The 22,700-nt window shown below is 35.5% G+C and overlaps 2 protein-coding genes across 2 annotated transcripts; both read left to right on the forward strand.

The window, feature by feature from the left end:
* The first annotated feature begins 4,471 nt into the window (after positions 1-4,471).
* On the forward strand, positions 4,472-9,888 carry PRMT3 (protein arginine methyltransferase 3). The gene is made up of 7 exons (XM_021944628.2): positions 4,472-4,836; positions 5,429-5,986; positions 6,094-6,191; positions 7,539-7,617; positions 7,697-7,957; positions 8,084-8,251; positions 9,115-9,888. The coding sequence occupies exons 1-7, from the start codon at positions 4,561-4,563 to the stop codon at positions 9,571-9,573; spliced, it is 1,899 nt and encodes a 632-aa protein (XP_021800320.2). The 5' UTR covers positions 4,472-4,560; the 3' UTR covers positions 9,574-9,888.
* A 3,879-nt stretch (positions 9,889-13,767) lies between these two features.
* On the forward strand, positions 13,768-22,059 carry LOC110744631 (uncharacterized). Its single transcript, XM_021944616.2, has 5 exons — positions 13,768-13,859; positions 13,992-14,074; positions 17,283-17,878; positions 20,827-21,002; positions 21,150-22,059. The coding sequence occupies exons 2-5, from the start codon at positions 14,053-14,055 to the stop codon at positions 21,601-21,603; spliced, it is 1,248 nt and encodes a 415-aa protein (XP_021800308.1). The 5' UTR covers positions 13,768-13,859; positions 13,992-14,052; the 3' UTR covers positions 21,604-22,059.
* Positions 22,060-22,700: the final 641 nt, after the last annotated feature.

The raw sequence follows: 22,700 nt of genomic DNA on the forward strand, positions 1-22,700 counted from the left end.
TTTTAATTTCACATTTTGATTTTCATCTCTGTCATTCTTGTTAAAATTAGAGTTCGATTACTTTCAATCATTAGAATTAGGTCACTTGAATCAAATCAAACCCCCTCCCCCCAATTCGTGTGGGTGTGTGTGTTTGAAACATTGTGTGTTTTCTTCACTAAATTATGTTCACTTCCATATTTGTTTTTGACATTTGGTCTACTATGAGTTCTTCCTTTTTCTGTACTGAATCTAACCATATAGAGAACGTGAAATTTGGACAAACGGTTGGAAAGTTATAGGTCAAAAACTGGACAGAGGTCGAAGCTGAAAAACAGAGAAAATGAATCTAGCCAAAAACGACCGGTCGCACTGTTCATGCGACCGGTCGTGCACTATTCATGGGCACTGTTCACAGGTGATAAACAGGTGATACAGGGGTGATAAAAGGGTGATGGAACTTGATGTTTGTGTTTATCTTTGGTTTCTTGTTTTATTTCATTTCTTTTACCTTTCTTTACTCATTCTTAGCTTCCAATTTGTATTTTCCGTTTGTGTTGTGTTAAATAAGTGTTCTTTACGTGCTCAAATTAGAATTTGTAGTAAGCTGACAGTTCCTCGTGGGATCGACCCCGTACTTACAAGTTACAAAATCTATACCTCAATAGATTCGTGCACTTGCGGGTATTTTTAATTGGATGATTAGCACATTTATTTGTGTCAATTAACAATACAATGGACGATATGGCTTTGTTGAGGTTCTCATGACTAACGAAAATTTGTGTATATAACGGAAAATTTGACTTGTTCTTTGTTAAACTATAATATAATGTAAGAATGTCCTTAGAAAAACTTCCAATATGTGCAGGTAGCACAAGTACGTACTCCCCCTTGGTATCGAAGTTAAATATTCCATTAACATAAAAAGTATAGTTAGTGATAGTTTTCTTCTCAATATTGGAAGATTTTATAATTTGAATCTCTCCTCTACATTGGTTAAAAATATAAATTTTTTGTTTAAGTTCCCTTCTATTGAGGGATCTCACAAATAATTTTATTTGAGGGACACCCTTTGAAGCCCACTACAAATTTTATTTCAACGACATGAACATTCTATTCTTCTAGTCTGTAAACAAATCGAACATCATTAAGACATCTAATTGTGACCAACCAAATAGACGAACACATTGTTTTAAGAAAGCACTAAAATGACAATCATTAATTGACCGGTCAAATGAATTCAAATTTAAGTTATTTTTTGCATAAATGATCTTTGAACGAATATCTACAAGATAGATAGTTTGAATTATTGAAATACAATGTGAGTGGGCCCTACAAAGGTGTATCTCAAATAAGGCATGTTGTTGAGGTATAACTTAGTTGGTTGAGCTCTCACCTCCACCCATATGGGTAGAGGTTTGAAACCCTTAGGCACCCAATGAATATTTATGTAAACTCTACCCTCAATCGCTTGTAAACAAAAAAAGGCCTTGAAGTACATAAACAACCTCCAAGTTCTCTCTATAGGCCACCAATGAAGGAAAAACCTAATGGTGATGTTAGACTTTCTGGTACTAATCGAGCATGATTTCTATTATATTAGTACCAAAAAAAGTGATAAAAGTCTTTGAGTTGATTTATTAGCACAAAGAATGCAAAAAAAAAAAACAAAAACAAAAAAAAACAACATAGAGCAGACATTAGATTATTATAAATAAACTCAATCCTAGGCATGTATTTATAAAAAAACCCACACACTATTTAAACATAGAAACACACCCAAAATCAACAATTGTATATTTTTTGGGTGTGTTTATAAATGGGTTTTGAGTGTGTGTAATGATGGGTTTTGGGTGTGTTTATAAAGTGTTTTGGGTGTTGGGTTTTTTTATAATTTCAGCCCCCATTTTGGGTGTTTTAGTGAAACCCCAAACCCCATTTAGAGAACTAATAGTATATATTTGTCTTGTAACAAAATTCATTTCATATTCTATTGGATTTATTTATCTTGTTTTTTTGTTTTTATGTATTTTTGAGGAGGTGATAGAGGGCTAGGCGAATGTTTAGAATGTTTAAATTTAAAAAAAAGCAAAAGAATGTAAGAATAGAATGAGAACTTTGAAATATGGGATATGCTCTCTTAAAAAAAATTACGAGATGCATGTTGTAAACACGAAAGTTCATGCTACAAATGAGACGAAATACATGTATAAAATAAATATTTGTATTGATTGAATTTTAAGGTTACAATCTATGTGGGTATTTGTTACAAAGAAAACCATTTGATTTGATTTGATTTGATTTCCAAGAGTGTATGATTCAAGGGTGGCAAGCCGCTTGATCTTTAATCGGAATCTGAGATTTGGTCAAGGGCAGTGCGGCTTGATCTTGAGTACGTCAGGACCACGATTAGTGCCACGTGGTGGATAGCCTTCGACTTTGGCAGTGAATGAACCATCACATGTTTGTTGTGCTTAGTGATTCTCCTTGAGCTTGATAAATTCACTGGTCATAAGGTTGGATTTGTTGGTCATTAGGTCAAGCCTAGGGATCATCAGGTCAAGTTTGAGTTGGGTCTGGTGATCACTAGGTCATATAAGGGGGTCACTAAGTTGGCCCAAAGTGTCACTCTTTTGGCCTCATGGTTATGGCGGAGTCTGAGGCCTTGGGAGCATGAATGCATGTCTTAGTGTTAGGGTGAGAAAGTCTAGTAGTTATTGAGGGGTGGAGGGGTAACAAGTGGGCTCTGTTGCTCAAGTGGCAAACTCGAGATCATAATTTCAATTTTGACTTAGTTAAATTATAATAGAAATTTGAAGTAACACCTATTTATGAGAAGTTTAGAAGTAGAATTTTTCTCAGAGTTAAATTGTGAATATACTAACAAGATTTATTATTTGTTGAAAAAAAATGTCAATAACTTTATTTGAAGTAGATTTAAATATAATTGAAACTTTTTTTTAAAAATTATTATTTTATTTATAAAGCAAAAGGTAGAGAATGGTGAAACATTCAAAATACCAGAAAATGACATTGGTTAATTAAAACATTAAGAATTGAAATTATTAATTAAATGAGGACAATATAGTAAATTCACATTTTTTATATTAAAAAAATAAAAATAAAAACAAAATCAGATAATAGGTCCTACGTTTATGGAACATAACTACCCATGTTATCTTTTCTTTATTCTTACGCATGTGCCAAGGGGCTAGTATACATTATTAGAGAAAAAAAAACTTGAATTTAAGATATAAGTATAAAAATATTATGTATTATTTTTCTTTAAAACAAATATAATTTAATAAGAGTGCTGTTATTTTCACCCACCTGTCCTATTTTCCCACCCACCTTATCTTTAAAATTTTAAAAATAAATTTACCCATTTATGAAAAGACTTCTAAGGACTTAGAGAAAAGGATTAAAAACCAAAACAATTGCCTCAACCTTAAAATTAAAAAAAGTTAAACAAATCCAAATCACAAATATCAAACCTTGTAACTATGGGCGATTCTTCAAATTTCCTATCTCCCATTATTGCACCTTCTCTACCATGCTCTATTCCAAGATCTGATTGGTTTTCAACATAAGTTATGTTCATAACTCGTGAAAATGAAAGAATCATATCCTAGCATTAATTCATCCCATTGGCATTTGATTAAAGAATAAAAGTTTCTTCAATTGCCCAATTTTTTCTCATTTTCGTACCAGATTATTGGAGATATATTCTTTTGTATCGTCAAAATTGTTTTAAAAGAAATATAAATCACCTGTAAATAGCGAGAAGTTCAATTATTTGTGAAATTAAAGTGCAAGAAAGAGTGAGATTTTGGTGGTTTATAAACACACAAAGATTCAGACCATTTGTTTTAAAAGTCATATTCATACTATTTGTTCTCAGTTTTTAACTCTTGGAAGAACGATTTGAAATTAAGAACAACTAATCCAAATTCATTGTACAATAAGTGTGAGGCAATTTATTTATTTATTTATATCGAATTATGATATGCCAACTTTTCAGCTATTAGATTAAATTTAAATGACATCACTAGTTAACAGACCTCTTTAACTTAAAAGAGAATTTGTTTGAATTAATAATTTAAGGGTGTTTTAGGAATAATGGTGGGTGGAAAGATAGGATTGTGTTTTTTCAAATTTACATAGTGGGTGGGAAGATAAGGTGGGTGGGGAAATAGGACAGGTAAGTGAAAATAGCAGCACTCTTTTATTAATAAGCTTAAAACGGGCCAACCTATTAGGCTTTGGGCAGGCATGGCCCACGACGGTTCTCCACCTTAGCCCATTGGACTGAATTATCTTATTTCCGCCGGTCCAAATATGCGGGTCGCACCGTGTGGAGCCTTACTTTAGCCCGGTCCGTTTGACTCCCCCAAGTGTGGTGCAGTGTGGTGACGCAAGATTGGTAAATCATAAAGGACAGCTGAAATTTGATTGTTAGGGTTATTGTTTTATTTAAAAACATTCAAAAACCCATTTTATAATTCTTAGGGTTTAAAGGGTTTAAGGCTGCTTCAAAGTGACGAAACGCATTTCAGTCCCTTCTTTCTCTCAAGTTACTCCATGGCAAAGAACGGTACCGAATACGAACCCACATTCACAGATGACGATGATGAAGAATCCGAAGAGCTCCAAGACTGGAACGATTGGGATGCAAAAGAAGAAGAAGAAGAGGGCCCAGACTTCCTGTGTTTCTTCTGTGACTCCAGGTACAGTTCGTGCGATGACCTCTTCGACCACTGCAGTTCGACCCACCATTTCGATTTTCGCGCCATTCGGAAAGCGCTGGGTCTGAATTTCTACGGCTCCTTCAAGCTCATTAACTTCGTTCGCTCTCAGGTCAGTGACTGAGCTGAGATATAAAGAAAGGAAATGAAAAAGAGATAAAATTTTAATAGAAAAATGGAGTGTTTTTTGTACTCTAATTTCATATGGAAGTGGTGATGGGATTAGAGTTGTTTGAGTAACTCTTTTCTCCTTCGTTTTCTTTTTTTGTCAGAAAGTTTTTTTAGAATTCAATTTCATCATATAGTTTCTTTGGCTGAAAATGCTAAGAAATGTCCAAAATGGAAAATTTGGTTCTTTATCTACAATAAAATAATTTAAATGATTTCGGTTGTTAGGATATGAATTAAAAACGGGTGAGAAAGAACAATCTTTGAATCCTTATTCTCTACAGTGATGGCTTAAGAGGATCGGCAACACGAAATGCCCAAATCAAATAGTAGTAGTTTGCTGAGTTTGTATTGATTGTTGTGTTTTTATTCTTTTCTTAAGTTTATCATTTTTCTTTCATTTGTTGCTATGTGGTGTGGCTTAGTGTTCTGTCTTAGGAATTTGAATGTTAATTTGCAGAGCAAAATGTTTTCCTTCATGTTATAGTTTTGGAGTTTTTATTTTCTTATTTTCCACTTGTTTAATTTGTTTCCAGGTTGTGGAAAATAGATGTTGGAGTTGCGGGCTAACTTGTCAGTCCAACCAAGATCTACAGAATCATTTGCATGAAACAGTCAATTTCAAAGACATGACACCTCTGTGGGATAGTGATGAATATCTTAAACCTTTCTTGCAAGATGATTCGGTATTGTATAGTTTTGGTGAAGATGAAGAAGGTGAAGATGACTACACTGCAGTAGTTGACAAGGAGGAACTTATGAGTGATTTGAGGCATTTTGAAGAGATATGCATTGATCATGATATTCACGTGGAAAAGATTGCGATTGATTTTGATACCTCTTATGAAAGTGGGAAAAGCAATGTTGCTTCATCATCCAATGGCTACTCAAACAATGAGGGTTCTCCCGGGAAGGTGACTATCAATGGTATGGATTCAGGAGAACATGTTGAGTCAGCTGGCAGAAAGACAAAAGAAAATAAATTAAGAGCATATATTCCAAATCATGGTTCGAAGGATGTCAAGAATATCAATGATGATTACTTTGGCGCTTACAGTTCATTTGGCATTCACAGAGAGATGATCAGTGATAAGGTATTCAATTAATCTTGAGGTTGTTGGCAGAAGAAAGTTTGAACTGAAAAGGTCTAACTATTTTGGTATTTTGGTGTTATTTAGACTCGTGTATTGTCGTTGTGCAGGTAAGAATGGATGCTTATAGACAAGCTATTTTAAAGAATCCCTCTCTCCTAAAGAGTGCTGTCGTGATGGATGTAGGTTGTGGCACAGGTATACTAAGGTGAGACCACATGCTAGTTGCTTTCTTATGAAAGTAACAATTACTTGGTTCTTTGTGATTCTATACTTATTATGGATCTGATCCCAGTGCCAAATGACAATATTGTGAAAAAAAACTCTGCTGTTCACTTTCTGTGTCCATGTTGTAACATTTCTAGTAGTTTTACTTTTCGAAATTGTTGTTATTGTTGAGCTTGGAATGTTCACTTTGTGAGTGTGTTCGTGTGAGCACGGATCATGTGAAAACCTTTTGATAATTTCATCATGATATTAATTGGAGTACCGTGGGAATGTTAGCAAGAAAGAGGGATGACTTTGGTTGGAAGGTACTTATTAATTCATGGAAAATGAGGACCTTGTCCCTTGTAAGGGGAAGACACGTCTTTGTATTTGTTAAATACTTCTGTAATTTGGTAGAACATTATAATTTTATATTGGATTCATTTAAAAGCAAAAAGAAAATTTACATGAGATTCTTCATTAAAGCTTGTTTTGTCACTAGGGAGGTTATGGATTTATATTAATGCTCTGTCTTTGTTTGTTCTATTGAGGTGATAATGTTTCTTGATTTACTGTATTGCTCATAAATCATTTTAACGACATGATTTTTTGTTGCATTTGAACACTAGTAATGACTGGAAACTTCGCTAACTTCTTTGATTTGGTCAGTTGAACATGTACTCTAGGAAAAAGTTTAACATGGAATAATAATTGCTAGGATAATCTCCTTAGGCAACATTTAAAAAGTGAAGGAAAGAAGAAAAGGGGCAGAAACCTTGGAAAAGGAAAAAGTTTTGTGGCCCTGTCAATAACATATGTAAGTTTGACTTTGTAGGAGACTTTTTTTATCGTATGTGTTTATCTAACGAAAATGGGTTGCAGAGCCCTGTATTGGCTTGGCTTGGCTCTTGCAGCTGATGTAGAGATTGTTTTAAATGTTCCCAGGATTCAATCTAAAGTATCTCCGGAGACAGATTTTATTAGAAGGTTTTTGCATTTTAATGTATATGAATACTACGGTTTCAGTTTAAACATTTCAGATTATTGAGTAGTTGAAAGATGCTAGTGACTGTATGGCTTGTTAACTAGCTACTGTTACTATGTATTATCTATCAATTCAACATTGATGTGGTTGAGCCATTCACTTGTTGTCTTGCATACTTGCATAGAATTGCCAACTTGTCCTAAAGAAAAATACAACTGTCAGTCAATAGCCAGCCTACAGATATTAATTTCAGCCTTCAAATATTAATCTGTAAAAGCTGTAATTTTGGTGATTATTATCAACGTTGCATTAATGGACAACATATAATGCTTATCTAATTCTCTTTTCTTCTTCTCATGATAGTCTCTTTGCAGCCCAAGCAGGGGCTTCAAAAGTAATTGCTGTTGAAGCAAGCGAGAAGATGGCTGCTGTGGCAACTCAGGTAAATTTTGCCCTCTTAAATCCGCTTCATGTCCTATCAGAGTTTGTTGCAAGTACGTCATTGGTATATTTAATTGCAGATAGCGAAAGATAATGGTCTTTTGTGGAGTAAGAGCCCTGGTGATAGTACTAACCATGGCACTGGGGTAATAGAAGTGGTTCAAGGTATGGTTGAGGAGCTTGATAAATCCAGACTAATTCAACCTCATAGCGTTGATGTGTTAGTGAGTGAATGGATGGGGTATTGCCTACTTTATGAGACAATGCTCAGTTCAGTGATTTTTGCACGGGATCAGTGGTTGAAACCTGGTGGTGCCATTCTCCCTGACACAGCAACTATTGTGAGTTCTCTCTAGCCTCCTGCCTCTGAGGTCCTTCTCATGCTTCTTCAAATGTGGTTCTTAGGGTTGCTTTTTCCTTTTGTTTTCCTTTACATTGCTTTTAATCTTTTCCTTTTTTTGTGTTAGTTTGTTGCAGGATTTGGAAAAGGAGCTACTAGTCTTCCATTTTGGGAAAATGTGTATGGTTTCAACATGTCCTGTGTTGGCAAGGAGCTTTTTGAAGGTGCTTCCAAAATCCCTTTTGTAGATTCCGTGGATGATCATGGTTTAGTGACCAGTGCTGCTGTTCTCCAGGTTGGTGTTATGCTGTTATTAAATTTTGAGATATGCACATAATATATTGGGTCTTCAATTGGTGTTGTTGGTTTTATACCATGACTTTGTGATGGGGATCAGTCCCTCTTTGTGTGCTCCACCCACTCCATGATACTCAATTTTTCTTCATGCTCATCTTTTTTGTCTTGTTCTTTATATTCATGCCTTTTGTATGATGAAGCATCTTTTGATAAGGAAAGGACAGTTACGATGCCTATAATAAGATACCAAAACTAGAAAGAGAATCTGACTACTTATTCAAAGACAACCTTAAATAATTGATAAATCACATTGGAACTCCATGTTCTAAGTTAAGGTTAAGTTTGGATTAATTTCTGGATCTGAATTATTTATTATTTTTTTGCAATTTCAAATTATTCTCAATTGGTTGGCATTCTTAGTTTTCGTTTTAAAGTTGTGCACTCACTGGCTTTTATCTTGTCACACATTGTTAGTATGACTATAAATGAAGAAAGAAAATGCAGAATATGGCAGTGGCTAGCACCCAAGCCTTGATGATAAGCATGGATCAAAACTTATACAAGATTTAGGATAAACATAGGTAAGAGGGAAAAATCCACCTAAAGATTTAGTTTTTATTTATGCTGAATATTTAATCTAGAGAAATCTTTGCTCTTGTGATTTTTTTTAGCATCCAAATTTGGATCATCTCATGAATGTACAAGGCTGAGATATTATTATTATTTTTTAAAATTGAGCTTCAATTTTTGGGAATTTACGAAGTTAAAGATTTTATGTCAAATAGAATGTGGTGTGGACTGTATAAGCATACCAGTGACTCAATCAGATGGACAATGATTTTCCTCACTTTTGTTTCACAGAGCTTTGACTTGGTGACAATGAAGCCGGATGAAGTCGATTTTACTGCAAATGTTGAGTTGGAACCAAACTTGGGTGCTGCAGCTGGCAGCTTAACTGATTTGAAATCTGAAACAACCTGGTGTTTTGGAGTTGTGTTGTGGTTTGAGACTGGTTTTACCAGCAGGTTCTGCAAAGAAATGCCAGCTGTTTTGTCCACATCCCCATATACTCCCAAAACGCACTGGTTGCAAACAATCTTGACATTCAAGGAACCAATCGCTGTGACATCAGGAAAATCTAACATTGACAAATCAGCAGCGGTTGGCACTGAAGCTTGTCCTGCTGTGAGAATTCCTCTGCGTATAAGCATTGCCCGGGCTTCTCAACATCGTAACATTGACATTTCCTTAGAAACTGCTGGAGTTGATCCTCATGGTCGGAAACGAAACTGGCCTGTGCAAATTTTTAATCTAGGTTAGTGTAATGATCAAAATTTGGAATCCTGATTGCCCGTGCCGGAGTTGATCCTGATTGTGGGAAACACGGTTGGCCTGTGCAACATAGTAGTCAACATCAGTCTAATGATCCAGACCTATGATCAGCCCACTTGAAATCTTCCGTTTTGGCTGCTAGGGTGGATTAGGTTTCCATCATTGGATTGTTTCACTTCGATTTTTCTTCTGAAGATTTTTGTAGTATGTATTATGGCTTGCATATCTTGTTCAATAGTGTAAAACAGACAATCAGTTATGCCTTAACATTTGAGCTCTTCTAAAGGGATACGGTTTCAATTAGCTTCAGTGTGTCTTGCCTGTAGCCTTGCTGTTGGTTTTATGTTGTTGTGAACTTCGTTAGCAGTTAAATAGAATATTTAGGATAATTACTTGATTTATAATCTATAATCTATAATCTATTTTCAGTGTAACAAGTATGAAACAATTTAGCAAACACTTTTATGGAAAGAGTTACCTCGAGTCAAAAGCCTTGAAAGTTCTTTGCGGTCGGAGTTCCCAATGATTAAGAGCCTCTTTAATGAGTTGTAAATGAGTTTTTTTAGCAAATATTTAGAGGGGAGTTAAGAAATGGCAAGAAGTCATTTTTTGTTTCGGTAGTTTACCACTTTTATCACCAAGTAGTTTACCACTTTTATCCTCCAAGTAGTTTGAATTCAAAGCAAGTCAAGGACATTCCCCAATTTCTGTTGACATGGAGGAGCATTTCAGTCTAATCTTACAATCCCTCCCAACCACTCCACAACCACCTTCTCCCATCCCTCTTTCCCCTTCCTACCCAACACGCTCCCCACCCTATAGCCACCACCCAACCACCTTCTCCCCTCCATCCTCCCCCTCCCAACCCAACATTTTGCTCCCTCGCTCCACAACCACCTTTCCCCCTATCTCTTTCTATTATCAAACTCCTACCCTAATTCCATGCATTGCCTAAAACCTCTTCTCATGAACCCAAATTCCCAAAAACCAAAGGCAAGAGATTAAGACTAAAAAGTCACACAACTTTTAATTCAAAGTCACACAACTTTTAGGGCATGTTTACGTATCAGTAATGGAGAAAGTAAGGAATCATAGTATTTAGAAATCGGATAAGTACTGAATCGGTATGGGAAGAATCATTCCCATTAAGCTGTTTACTAAACATATGGAATTAGCAAAGGAATGGGGTTGATTCCCATTGTTATTGTTTACTAATTTTCATGAATCAAAATCCAAATTAATTTGATTACTAAAATGCCTTGCACATTTTCCCCACAACACATGTATAATTCTCAAATTGGCTAAGGAGACCAAACTAATCCTGCAGCAAACTAGTAAGCCGGTGTAAACATGAAGAATTAATATGCTGAAACAGATGAATAGCAACAGCCTAGTTCAATGGTAATGTTAATAACACCTTTGTCCAGAGCCAATTTCAAACGAAAAAATAAACTCCAATAAATATATCTTTCACCTACGTAACTAGTAAACAATCAAGTAGTAATAACCTGCATAATCTTCATACTACCAAAAAAAAGAGATATCATCTCCACAAAAGTCATTCACCCATTACTCATCAGTCACAATCACTGTAAGCCATGCTCCATCATATTAAATACGTAATCTTTTTTTTCTTCATCAGTCATGGTAAAGAAGACCCTCATATGAATGAACACCTAAAAAATAGATGGTTTGGATCATTGGAAAAAAATTTGTTGGGTACCCTAAAGGGTGTCCCTCAATAGAAGAGGACTATATATATATATATATGAATGCATTGAAAAAGAAGTTGGGGTGTCTTTGAAATTCTTGGCATGAGTTTTTATTTTTTTTAGGGTTTGGGGTGTTTTGGAATTATGGTAAAGTAGTAAGGGTATTTTTGGAAGTTAATAAGGGAAAACAGGAATGAGAATCGTATCGACTACCCCCCACTAGGTTATCTGATACCTGGTTTTGAGGGGATGTGATTACGGATTTTGAGGTGGGGCCCACTTATTTTTTCATTCCTAATTGCAAGTAAACGCAGGGGAAGTCAGGAATGGAAATCATTCCCTTTCCTCTCATACCCATTACTGATACGTAAACATGCTCTTAATTCAAGATTGGAAGTTAGGAACTTTGAGACTTGAAAGCAGAAAAATTGATAAAATGAAAACTACAAAAGCCTTAATGGTAAAGTGTAGGGACAAAAATGACTTTTAATCTTAAGAAAACTTGACTTCAATATACAACTCCTAAAATAAAAAGGCTTTTATGTGCTCTAGTATAAATTAGAACTAGCCCCTATGTGCCAATTGGTTTTCTTTTTTATTTTTTATTTTATTTTTAGAATTAAGAAAAGATAACATAGGTAGTTATGTTCCATAAAAGTAGGACCTATTATCTGATTTTATTTTTAATTTTAATTTTATTTAATATAAAAAAATGTGAATTTACCATATTATCTTCATTTAATTAATAATTTCAATTCTTATTGTTTGAATTAACCAAGGGCATTTTCTAGTATTTTGAATGTTTCACCATTCTTTGCCTTTTGCTTTATATATATAGAAGAAATGGTAAATTACTCAAATGGTCCTCAAATTTGTACCCAATTTACATTTTGGTCCCTAAACTAAATTATTCATTCAAATGGTCCACCAACTCTTTATTAATCGGCGCTTTGGTCCTACCGTTACATTTTCTGTTAAATTTAGTCATGTGACCAACACATGCTACATTTGTGGGGGTAAATTAGACTTTTGACAACTAAATAAAAAAATATATGATTAAAAATTAAATGATACAAAATTTTCTTTATGTTTAAAATTAATTAAAAACCATAAAAGAATTTTAAAAAAAAACAACCAAAAGTAACCCAAAAAAATAAAAAAAAAGTCTCTCTCTCTCTCTCTCAATTTTTTTTTTTTCCAAAATAATTAAAAATTGAAAAAATTACATGGAGGAGGTGACATGGAGGAAGGGGAAGATAGGGTGGGTTGTGGGGAAGAGAAGATGGGGCAATGGGGTTATCGGGTTGGGGGTTGGGGCTGGGAGTTGGGAAATAGGTTTTTTTTTTTTTTTGGGTTAATTACCCAAAGGTTTACAAACAACAATTTGTATCACCCCTTTATCACCACTGTATCACCTATGTATCACCACTGCATCACTTATGTATCACCACTTTATCACCTATTTGGGGAATATAGGACGGTTATGGACGGTTTTACCCTTACATTTGACGGTAACATTAACAGAATGTAACGGTAGGATCAATTGAGCGATTAATATAGAGTTGATGGACCATTTGAATGAATAATTTAATTGAGGGACCGAAATATTAATCGGATATACGTTTGAGAACCATTTTAGTAATTTACCCATATAAGAAACATGTCTTGAAAATAAATTTTTTCAAGTGGGTGGGTTGTTGGAATAAGAGTGGGTTGTGGGAAGAGGTGAGCGTTTGAGTATAATTAAAAACTTAATAAAACAAATAAAATAAATAAACTTATTATTGTGTAAACATTACACTTAGTTTTGGGACACACACCACAAATGAATGGGCCTCTTAAAGAAAAAGAATTGGATTCTAACAATAGTTTTTCTACAATTCTAATAGTATTTTTACTTTTTTTTTTCCCTCTATATATGTATTGACCAATCTAATTTCTCAGCAAATGATTATGAACCAAGTGGGAGACGACTTTGGGATAGGTGGGATTTCCTCATCCAAACACACGATAAAGCTATTTTGTTTTTGGAACTAGTTTTTTCTTTTAAGATTTGGCAGAGTATTCCAAGATTTATTTTATAATTTTGGACTGGGAAAGCTAGTTATTTATTTATTTTTTCTGCTGAAGTAAAATATAGTTTATTTAAATGCAACTTTGGTGGATGAAATAAAACTGCCACATAGAAACTAGTTTATCTAAAAGAGGTCCCACCTTAAATACCCAAAGATTTTCAATTGAGTCATTGTCAAGCAATCCACATGGCCTCAGAAAAGTAAGCAAATCACACGGTGGAGAACCCAACTCAACTCAGATTTTTCCTCTGCTGTGCACTCACACAAAATATCTAGGGGCGCGCAAAACTCCTAACGACCCCCACTGCACATAACACGTGGCACCTTCTGATGCAATGCGTTTGTCAGTCGTTTCTTACTTACGTGGGGCCCAATCCTCTCCTCAATGCTTTCCGTCTTCACAACTGCGCCCAAGTATTATATAAAAGACCACCTTATTTTTCACAACTCCACCTTCTCTCTCTCTCTCTCTCTCTAATCTAACCAGGTCCTATTTCTCTCTCTCGATTTTTTATTTTTTAATTTTTTGGGTGAATTTGTTTTTAGGTTTGATTGAATATATTTTTTGGGTTATTTTAATTGTTGTTTTAATTGTATATTGGGGGTGTGATGTGTGCAGGTGGGAATTGTAGAGGAAGATCTGATGTACCTACTGGGGGATCTCAACTATACAAAAGATCATGATGGCCCTTGAACAAACAGGTTCGATATATTTTTTTTTAAGGGGAAAATTGATTAAATTTGTACTCTTTGCAAAATTTGATCTCACAGTTACTGGTTCAATTCACAGTAAGTTTGTTATGTTCGGTTTCTTTTGGATGGCGAATTATGTTATAAGTTATTTATTTTATGTTGGGTTTTATTCTTTTTGTATTTTTTGAGTGTTTGGGAGCAGTATGTTTGGTGTTATATAATGTAATTTAGCTTGATTAGATGCAATTGGGGTGCAAGGGGGTAAAGGAGAAGTCTTTTGATGATGGGGTATGCTATCTGTTGGGACCTTGTAGATGATTGTAGCCTCTACATCCATTGGGAGATGAATGTGGTAGCATATTGTGTAGGGGATGTGGGTTTTTGATTGCAGGTAGAATTGAGATGCCAAGGCTGTGCTGTGCTTGAAAAAATTTTAGGATAAAAGAAAACGGAAACTTTTCATCTTATCTTTCATATATGAAAAAGAAATCTTTAGGTGTAGGTTTCTTCAATTTCAGTTGTAATTGTACAATTCAGTTGTCTTATCTTAAAGTCCAATGTGGGGGAGAATTTTTTGAGTTAAAGCCTTTAATGCATTAAAGTGTAACTGTACTATCTTACAGAGGAACCTGCCATTTATTTGTTTGATATTTTCAGTGTATTAAGATTGATTATTAAAGAATGAGGAGCAGTATAACTGGTGACTCTACAAGCAAAGCTCCTGTACATTTTGAAAGTGAACTACTTTCTTTTGAAAGTATTTTGAAAAGTTTGAAGATAAGGTGGAAATTGCTAAATTCTGATTACAATCAGTTAATGCTCATTAGAAGAAGCAGCTGATGTCCTTCAATAGCAGAAAGTTAACCATGGTCCTATATGCTGCAATGTGTTGTCCAACTAGCCAATGGGAAAACAAGCCATTACCGTTTCTGTTTAGGACTAGAAATCCCACCAACTGCAGCTAAGGTCCTGTTTTGGAGTGCCTTTGAAAGGGCTATAGCGCTTTTTGACAAACAAAAACCACTTCTGAGTGCGTTTGGTAGAACAATTTAAAAGTGATTGTGGGTTATAAAAGCACTTTTTGGAGAAGCACTTGGATTTTTAGCAAAAATTTTGATGTTCTTCTAACAAAAGCTCTTCTAACAATAACGCTTATGAGCAGATTTCTTTCTATAGAAGCAGTCCCAAACGGGCCCTGATAGCATCTTAATATTAGCATGTGTCCTGTTGTGCATTAGTTGTTTACTTAGATTCTGTAATAAATTTGCACCCATTTTTAGTTACACCATCTTAAGTTATATGATATTAGTGGGGGAAGGTGGAGAGCAACATGGAGAAATATTCCATGCATAGGGAGATTTTCTCTTGCCAAACTTTTTGGCATGTTTGTCAATCTTTACCATTAATCAGGTAGAGTCTTGTTTAAATGTGTGGTCCAAATTGGCATTTTGGTAACATGGTATGCCATATATTTTGCTAGAAAATATTACTATATATGTTATTAATTTTCTCCTGGCCATTTATTTTCATCTATACATTTTACTGAACATTTGTATCTAGCTTAGGAAGTACTCACTACTTTTCTTTTATCTTTCTCTTAACCAATGTGTAGTAGCCACCCAGGCCTTGCCTTTCAAGATTTTAATAACCATTTAACTTTTCCCTATGTTTGGGCTAATCGGTTTTGACATAGTCCTTTTTTAGCCCTGTTAAGTGAAAGTTCAGTAACTCAGAAAAAAGAATTGCAGCCGAAATACTCAGGAAGTGGTTGAGAGACTCCTTATAGCAAATGTTGCTTATTCCCTTTATTGAACAGAGGTGTGATAATCCTATGGGTGGGTTCATGAGGACGGGAAAGGGTAGCCTCCATCATTTAGCTGCTTACTATTAATTGAAAAAGGAACACAAAAGGAAATGGATGCAAATTGATTTTTAATCTTTTTTTTTTTCTCTTTTTGAAAAATCCAGGAACTGCAATTTAGAGATTTAGAGAAACCATGGAATATACTGCCCTGAGAAGTCCCACTCCCAATATGATCGCCCCAATGGATTGCTTCCCTCAGGTGTGGGTACTACCCTCCACCATGCAGTTGATGTACGATTTATAAAAATAAAAATAAAGATAAACAGAAATGAAAGAAAATTAATGTTTATGCCCTTTCTTTATTTTAATAAGAAACCTAGGGTTCAGGGTTTGGGGATTTAGAAAGCTTTGTATATCCCTGAGTCCTGCCCAATATGATCACTCCGATAGATTGCTTTATGCTCTGCATTCATGTGTTTTTTTTTCCTTCATTTTTCCTCTTTGATTTTGTTCAAGTTCTCCACAACAAACAAAATTTGCCATTGTAGAACACTCCAGTTTCTATGAAAACCAAACTCCTTTGATGGGCAAATTTTTTCTTTGGAAGTATACCTGGTCAGAAAATTCAACACTGAAACTAGGTGTAACATAGGAAATACCAAGGAGCAAGAAAAGTAAAGGGTAGACTTCATGGGAGATTGAGTTGTTTTTTCCAGACACAACCCCCCTCCCTTTCCCTTATCTGCTTTCCAGACATTGAAAGTTGGAAGTTAGAAAACCTAATTTTCTCCTTTTTTCCTGCAACTTGTGCAGTTTGAATTCTTCTCATTTCGTCAGGCTATGAGTAAAAGTTGTTCTTGGCATTTGCCAAAGGTAGCTCTAAATTGTACAGTTTCTGTCTAAAATGAAAAGGCAAAGGAGTTTGAGGCAATGAGGTATAACATGTTCTATGTTCTAATTGAAGATTTAGCATTTGATAGAGTGGATCAAAACTCATAAGAATAGGTTTCTCACGGCCTGATTGCAACAGATTGGACATTCTGTTCTTGGGTTTGTTGATGGTGATTGGTCACCAAATTAACCTATTGCATCACACACATGATTTGCAATTTCTCTTTTTTTTTTGGGTGGGGGGGGGGGGGGGGGGGGGGGATTTAAAAAAACAAAAAATACTAGAGTCACTTTGTGTTGGACTTATACATCATTTCTACCACTTATGTGCACAAAAATGTATAACATATCTAATTTACATTATATATGCTTTAATTCTGTGAGTAATGCATGTTCTTCTGGAAACTCTTAAAAACTCTTGTTTATTCTTTGGTGTTTGATCTATCATGGTTTATGCCAGTGTGGAATGTTCAATAACTTGGTATTTGTGTTTCTTCTAATTTTATTTCTTTCCTGTTGCAGAAAATATGCAAAGGAACTGCGAGGCTTCCTTAAAATGCCTCCACAACAAGGGATTCCCTTACAACCTTCAATGTAATGGGAATCCCATCGAAGGATTTGCAGAGCATAAAGATGATATTAGTACTCACCCAGGTGGGGATGTTGCTGAGCCAGACCGTCCTGTGAGCAGTGAATTTCTTGAACCTCCAACTGAATGTCACAACAAACCTACCTACCATCATGATTTTGGATACTGGTCAACCTTCCATTTTGACTCTCAAAAGGTGCAACAGTGCCAGATAAATGCTTTTGAGAGCCAGTTTTATCCCTTTCCTGTGGAAAATCGATTTAACTATGTCCCACTCAATATGTTTGCTCAAAGTTACCCAAATGAGTTCCAGTTCCAAGATTTTCAGTATTTTGTGGTAATAGACTTTGAGGCTACCTGCGATAAGGATAGAAATCCCCATCCTCAAGAGATAATCGAGTTTCCATCTGTGATAGTGAGTAGTGTGACAGGCCAACTGGAAGCATGTTTTCAGACTTATGTGCGGCCAACCTGCAACCAGCTCCTGAGTGATTTCTGCAAGGATCTGACAGGAATCCAGCAAATTCAGGTTCTTCCTACACTCGACTTGCTTTTATTTATCCTTTGGAAGGAAACACTTTGTAGACTGCTTAGTATACTCAATGTTGCTACATTTGTGACTGTCACAAATGGAAATGTTGGTTGAGTATTTTTATGGCCTTTTGTCCGTTCGATAAGTACTGTAAAACCGTAGTTCCATCTATGCTTGGTAGAACTGTTAATGTCCTTAATTTCAACCTCAGTTGGGGTAGTTAATGACATGAGTTTTGATCCTTCACCAGTTTTTTGGTTTAATGTTGTGGGTTGTACAATGTAGAAGGTTGGTGGCTCTTTATAATATTATATGCTATGGGCACAGCATGATTTTGCTAAATATTGGTTGAGATGGATTTTCCTGTTTTCATGCCAATTTCTTTTGTTCTGTATGATTTTGCTACACATACAAGTTCAAGCCTGGAAAAAGTTGGGTCATAACAAATTGCTGATTACTTTGAACCTTATAGTCATTGTGAAGATAAATCCTATAGGAAATCAGATTTGGTTATGACTAGTTTCAATTAGGTTCATCTACTGCATAAGTGTTGGATGATCTAATTTGTGATAGAGGATAGATTGTAGTTCTCACTATAGCTGCATGGCCAGATTTGATGCAACAATGTTTTGAAATGTGCATCTTGTACCTGCATAAGACTTGAGCACATGTGTCTGTAGGTACTGTGTGGTCAGGGACTGAAACAGAGTAACTGGCATGGAGGGTAGATGGAGATTTACAAAAAATGTGATGAGCGTTATGTTCTACAGCTTAATGGAGTTTAAATATAACTAGAAGGGCTAAGGGTTGTCTTGTTGTTATTGGTGGTCTTTCTAGAGGTGCTCGGAAAGTTGAATTTTACTGATAAAATTCACGTTAGAAAAACAAAAGTAGTAAATTTGTGTGGTCAGGGACTGAAACAGAGTAACTGGCATGGAGGGTAGATGGAGATTTACAAAAAATGTGATGAGCGTTATGTTCTACAGCTTAATGGAGTTTAAATATAACTAGAAGGGCTAAGGTTTGTCTTGTTGTTATTGGTGGTCTTTCTAGAGGTGCTGGGAAAGTTGAATTTTACTGATAAAATTCACGTTAGAAAAACAAAAGTAGTAAATTTGTGTCTTTTTTAGTAGCTCGTGTGGAGTAAATGGTTCAAAATCAAAATGAGTGAATTTTTTAATATATTTTATATATACAGTCAAAACACCTTAAATCTATTATTGGGTTAAAAATTGATTTACTATCCAAAAAGCTGTGATAAACAGCCTGTAAGAAGGATTGTATCTTTCTGCTCCCTGATTGCTGTCTCTAGCTGGAGATTATTCTCTTCAGTATGACAAGACAGGAAGGGGAAGCTGCTTTTTCTCAAAGGATTTGGGACTACTCTTCTGAAGTCACTTGTAATTCTATTCAGCATGACAATAAAAACCTATGTATAATTTTTATTTAGGTTGGGGTCCATTGGTTGGTGCAAAGTACAATAGCATATTGTAACACAGGACTCTAGCTTCATCTAGTCACTTTAAAAAAAAAAAAATACTACAGAAAGGATTCAGATGACTTCTCTTTAGACCTACTTCACTCTGACTAGCACCGGTCTTGTTTTTTGGTTCTTTATGTATATTGTAGCTTAATTAATATTTTGAATCGCTCTTCTTGGACCATGTTTTGGTGTGTCTAGCATTGGGCTATGGGTTTTGAGTTTTTAATTTTTGTGCAAGTATACATCATTTTTACTCTCCCAACCAACAGTGTGCGAGCCTTGACATAATGGTGTGAGCCTTGACATAGTGGTACAATTGCTCCATTGGGTTCTGTAAGGGAAATAGTCTCTCCACAAGTGGGGTATGGAGGGTTCGCATGGAGTCTCGTTAACTGGGCCACATTTTTTTTCTTAACTAACGAAACTGGAAAATGTCTTGTGCACTTGCCTTCCTCTTTCTTCTTTTGTTGATTTGTAGTTTTGTAGTTCGATTTCCCGAGTTTTCAGCTTTTGATTACTCCATTGACTTGAGCTTTTTGTCATCGCTTCTGATCTTAAATTTTGTGGAGGAGCTGTTCTTTCAGTTTATAGAAGAATGTTTCTTTGACTGTGACATGTTTAATTAAATTTTTGTGAAAAAGGCATGCTTTATCTCTTTCTTGGGTGCACCACGCACTTATGGTTTTACTGGTGCTTATACCAGAAAGTGAATTGGTGATGTCCTGGATGAGATTGGAAAATGTTCGGATGGTAGGAAAAAAGTATTTTCCTTCTTAGACCATTCTGAAAAACTTGACATGATATGTTAGTTGATGTGGTATTAAGACCGGTGGTTAATTATAGATTGTGTGGTATTAAGACCTGTGGAACTAAGCACATTTTCTCATTTTCAGTGTTAAAGGATGAGGGGGTTTCCATTTTAAAGATAATAATAAATAAATGGTTTCACGTTAATTTTGAAGATTTCTTATGTTTCTCCCTTCTGAAGGCAAAATGCAGGAATACCCCTCCACCCTAGAGATTTTGTGGGTTTGGTTCTGAAAGTGAAGTTTGTATGAAGTTATAGTTAGTTATTAATAGTTTAGGACAAGTGTGGCTTATATTTTCATTTGTACAAGTGTGTTTTATATTTTCATTTGTACAAGTGTGTTGTACTGGCATAGTATGTGTGTAAAGTAGTGCCAGTACAACACAATTGTACAACACATATTACTGAGTGAATCAAGTGTTGTACTGGCTTGTTAATCACTAGTCTTTGAATGCTGGATGTAATGCTATGAAAATTTGCAACTTTATTTGGTGATAGAACAGAACATGATTAGATTGTGTTGTTCATGTACACTTTCTATGTGTCTACGAATGGTTTCTGATGTTCTTTCTCTCAGTAATATGAATTTTGCTCTTTCTTCATTTATTGTGAGCCTTTAAATTCATTTGTTGCTGAATTGGGTATTACTGGCAGGTGGATAGAGGAGTTGCCTTAAGCGAGGCCCTTCTTAGGCATGACAAATGGCTTGAGAAGAAGGGAATAAAGAACACCAACTTTGCTGTTGTGACATGGTCAAACTGGGACTGTCGGGTCATGTTAGAATCTGAGTGTCGATTCAAGAAAATTCGAAAGCCTCCTTATTTTAACAGGTGAGAAATGCATAGATAAAATAAGCTATTGTTCGTTGGAGTTAATTGTGTAGTAAATAGAATACTACTTTTTTAATGTATTTAATATATACGGAAAATGCATCATATATATGTTCTCATATTGTCCTCTTGATCTTCTCTTGATAGATGGATCAACTTAAAGGTTCCTTTCCGTGAGGTTTTCGGTGGTGTTAGGTGCAACCTGAAGGAGGCAGTTCAAATGGCAGGCTTGGCATGGCAGGGCCGTGCTCACTGTGGCCTGGATGATGCGAAAAACACTGCTCGCCTACTCTCTCTTCTTATGCGTAGGGGCTTCAGATTCGCCATTACAAACTCTTTGGTGTGGCAGACTGCTGATCGCCCATTGACATTGAAGCAATCCCCAGAGCACCTGTCACCGCCACATCACCCCCTGAAACTGAAGGATATGAGTATTCCTCTGTTCCAGTATCATCACCCAATCTGTTTCTGTGGGGTGAAGAGCAGTAGAGGTATGGTTCGGAAGCCAGGTCCAAAGCAAGGGAGCTTCTTCTTTGGCTGTGGGAACTGGACCGCCACTAGAGGTGCCCGCTGCCATTACTTTGAATGGTCTTCTCCATGATTGAAAGTAAGAAAGGATTCCTGATCTTTCAAGATCTTATCCTAGCTTTTTCTAAAAATATCTTCTGTAAAAAAGAGAAAATGGAAAAAAAGAGAGAGGATGGAAGTAGGGATTGTCTCCTAGCGGAAGCAAACATGCTTTTAGCTGCTTGGTGAGGTTTCTGTTTCAACGCAGAATAGATATAAATAGTTGGCTCAATTGCTAAATTATGTCTGCCAAACATTTAAGTACACTGAAGGGAGAGCTTCAACCTGTAAAGCTGACTTGATGTTGACAGGAGAACAATTTGGGAGTGAGAGGAATTGGGTAGTCATTTAGGAAGATGGTGCTTCTGCATGCTTAGAGGTCAAGGCATGCTAAATTATCTTAAATAAACTATGAAATAGGGAGACTTGGTTTTCTTAATGAAATTTCTAATGGGAATCAGTAGAGTTGATGTGCCCAGTTTGGTTGCTATTCTTAATTCCGAATGGTTTTGAATTGCCCATGGATTGATTGGCATAGTTGTATGTAAAATCCAAAGAAACTTGCCCATTCCCGTGCAACTTACGTTTGGTTTCTCTCTTTTCTTTTTGACATTATTACGAGCATTGAATTATTAATTTTTTTTAAAAAGAAACAAAACAAAATTTCAAAGAAGATCCCTACTGTTCCCAATACGTCAAATATCAATTTAACCTGCCACAACCTGCCACAATGGAAGAAAAATTAGAAAATCAGACACAAGGTTATGAATAACTTGTTTTAGTTTAATTTGGTTGGTCAAAGTAAATCATGTTTTAAAGCTGCAATTTCAGTTTAAATAACAGATGCATAGTCAATAGGAAAAGCTCCACCAATTGTAGCGTTACCTTGCAAATCTCTTATAACAAAATCTCTGTCCAGTTCTTTTACCAAACCCATCAAAATGTAACTTATAAAATTTTGATCAAGGAGGCAGCGGTGGATCAGCTGAGGAAACACCATCGATTGAAACCCACTAGAATGAATTCAGATCCTTTGTGTTTAATTATATCCAAAATTACGACATTTACTTCATATCTTATTATTTATTACTAATTTTTAAACGAAACAGTACATAACTCATTCAACAGCGA

This window comes from Prunus avium, chromosome 2, assembly GCF_965620075.1.
Source record: "Prunus avium chromosome 2, drPruAviu1.hap1.1, whole genome shotgun sequence".
NCBI lineage: Eukaryota > Viridiplantae > Streptophyta > Magnoliopsida > Rosales > Rosaceae > Prunus > Prunus avium.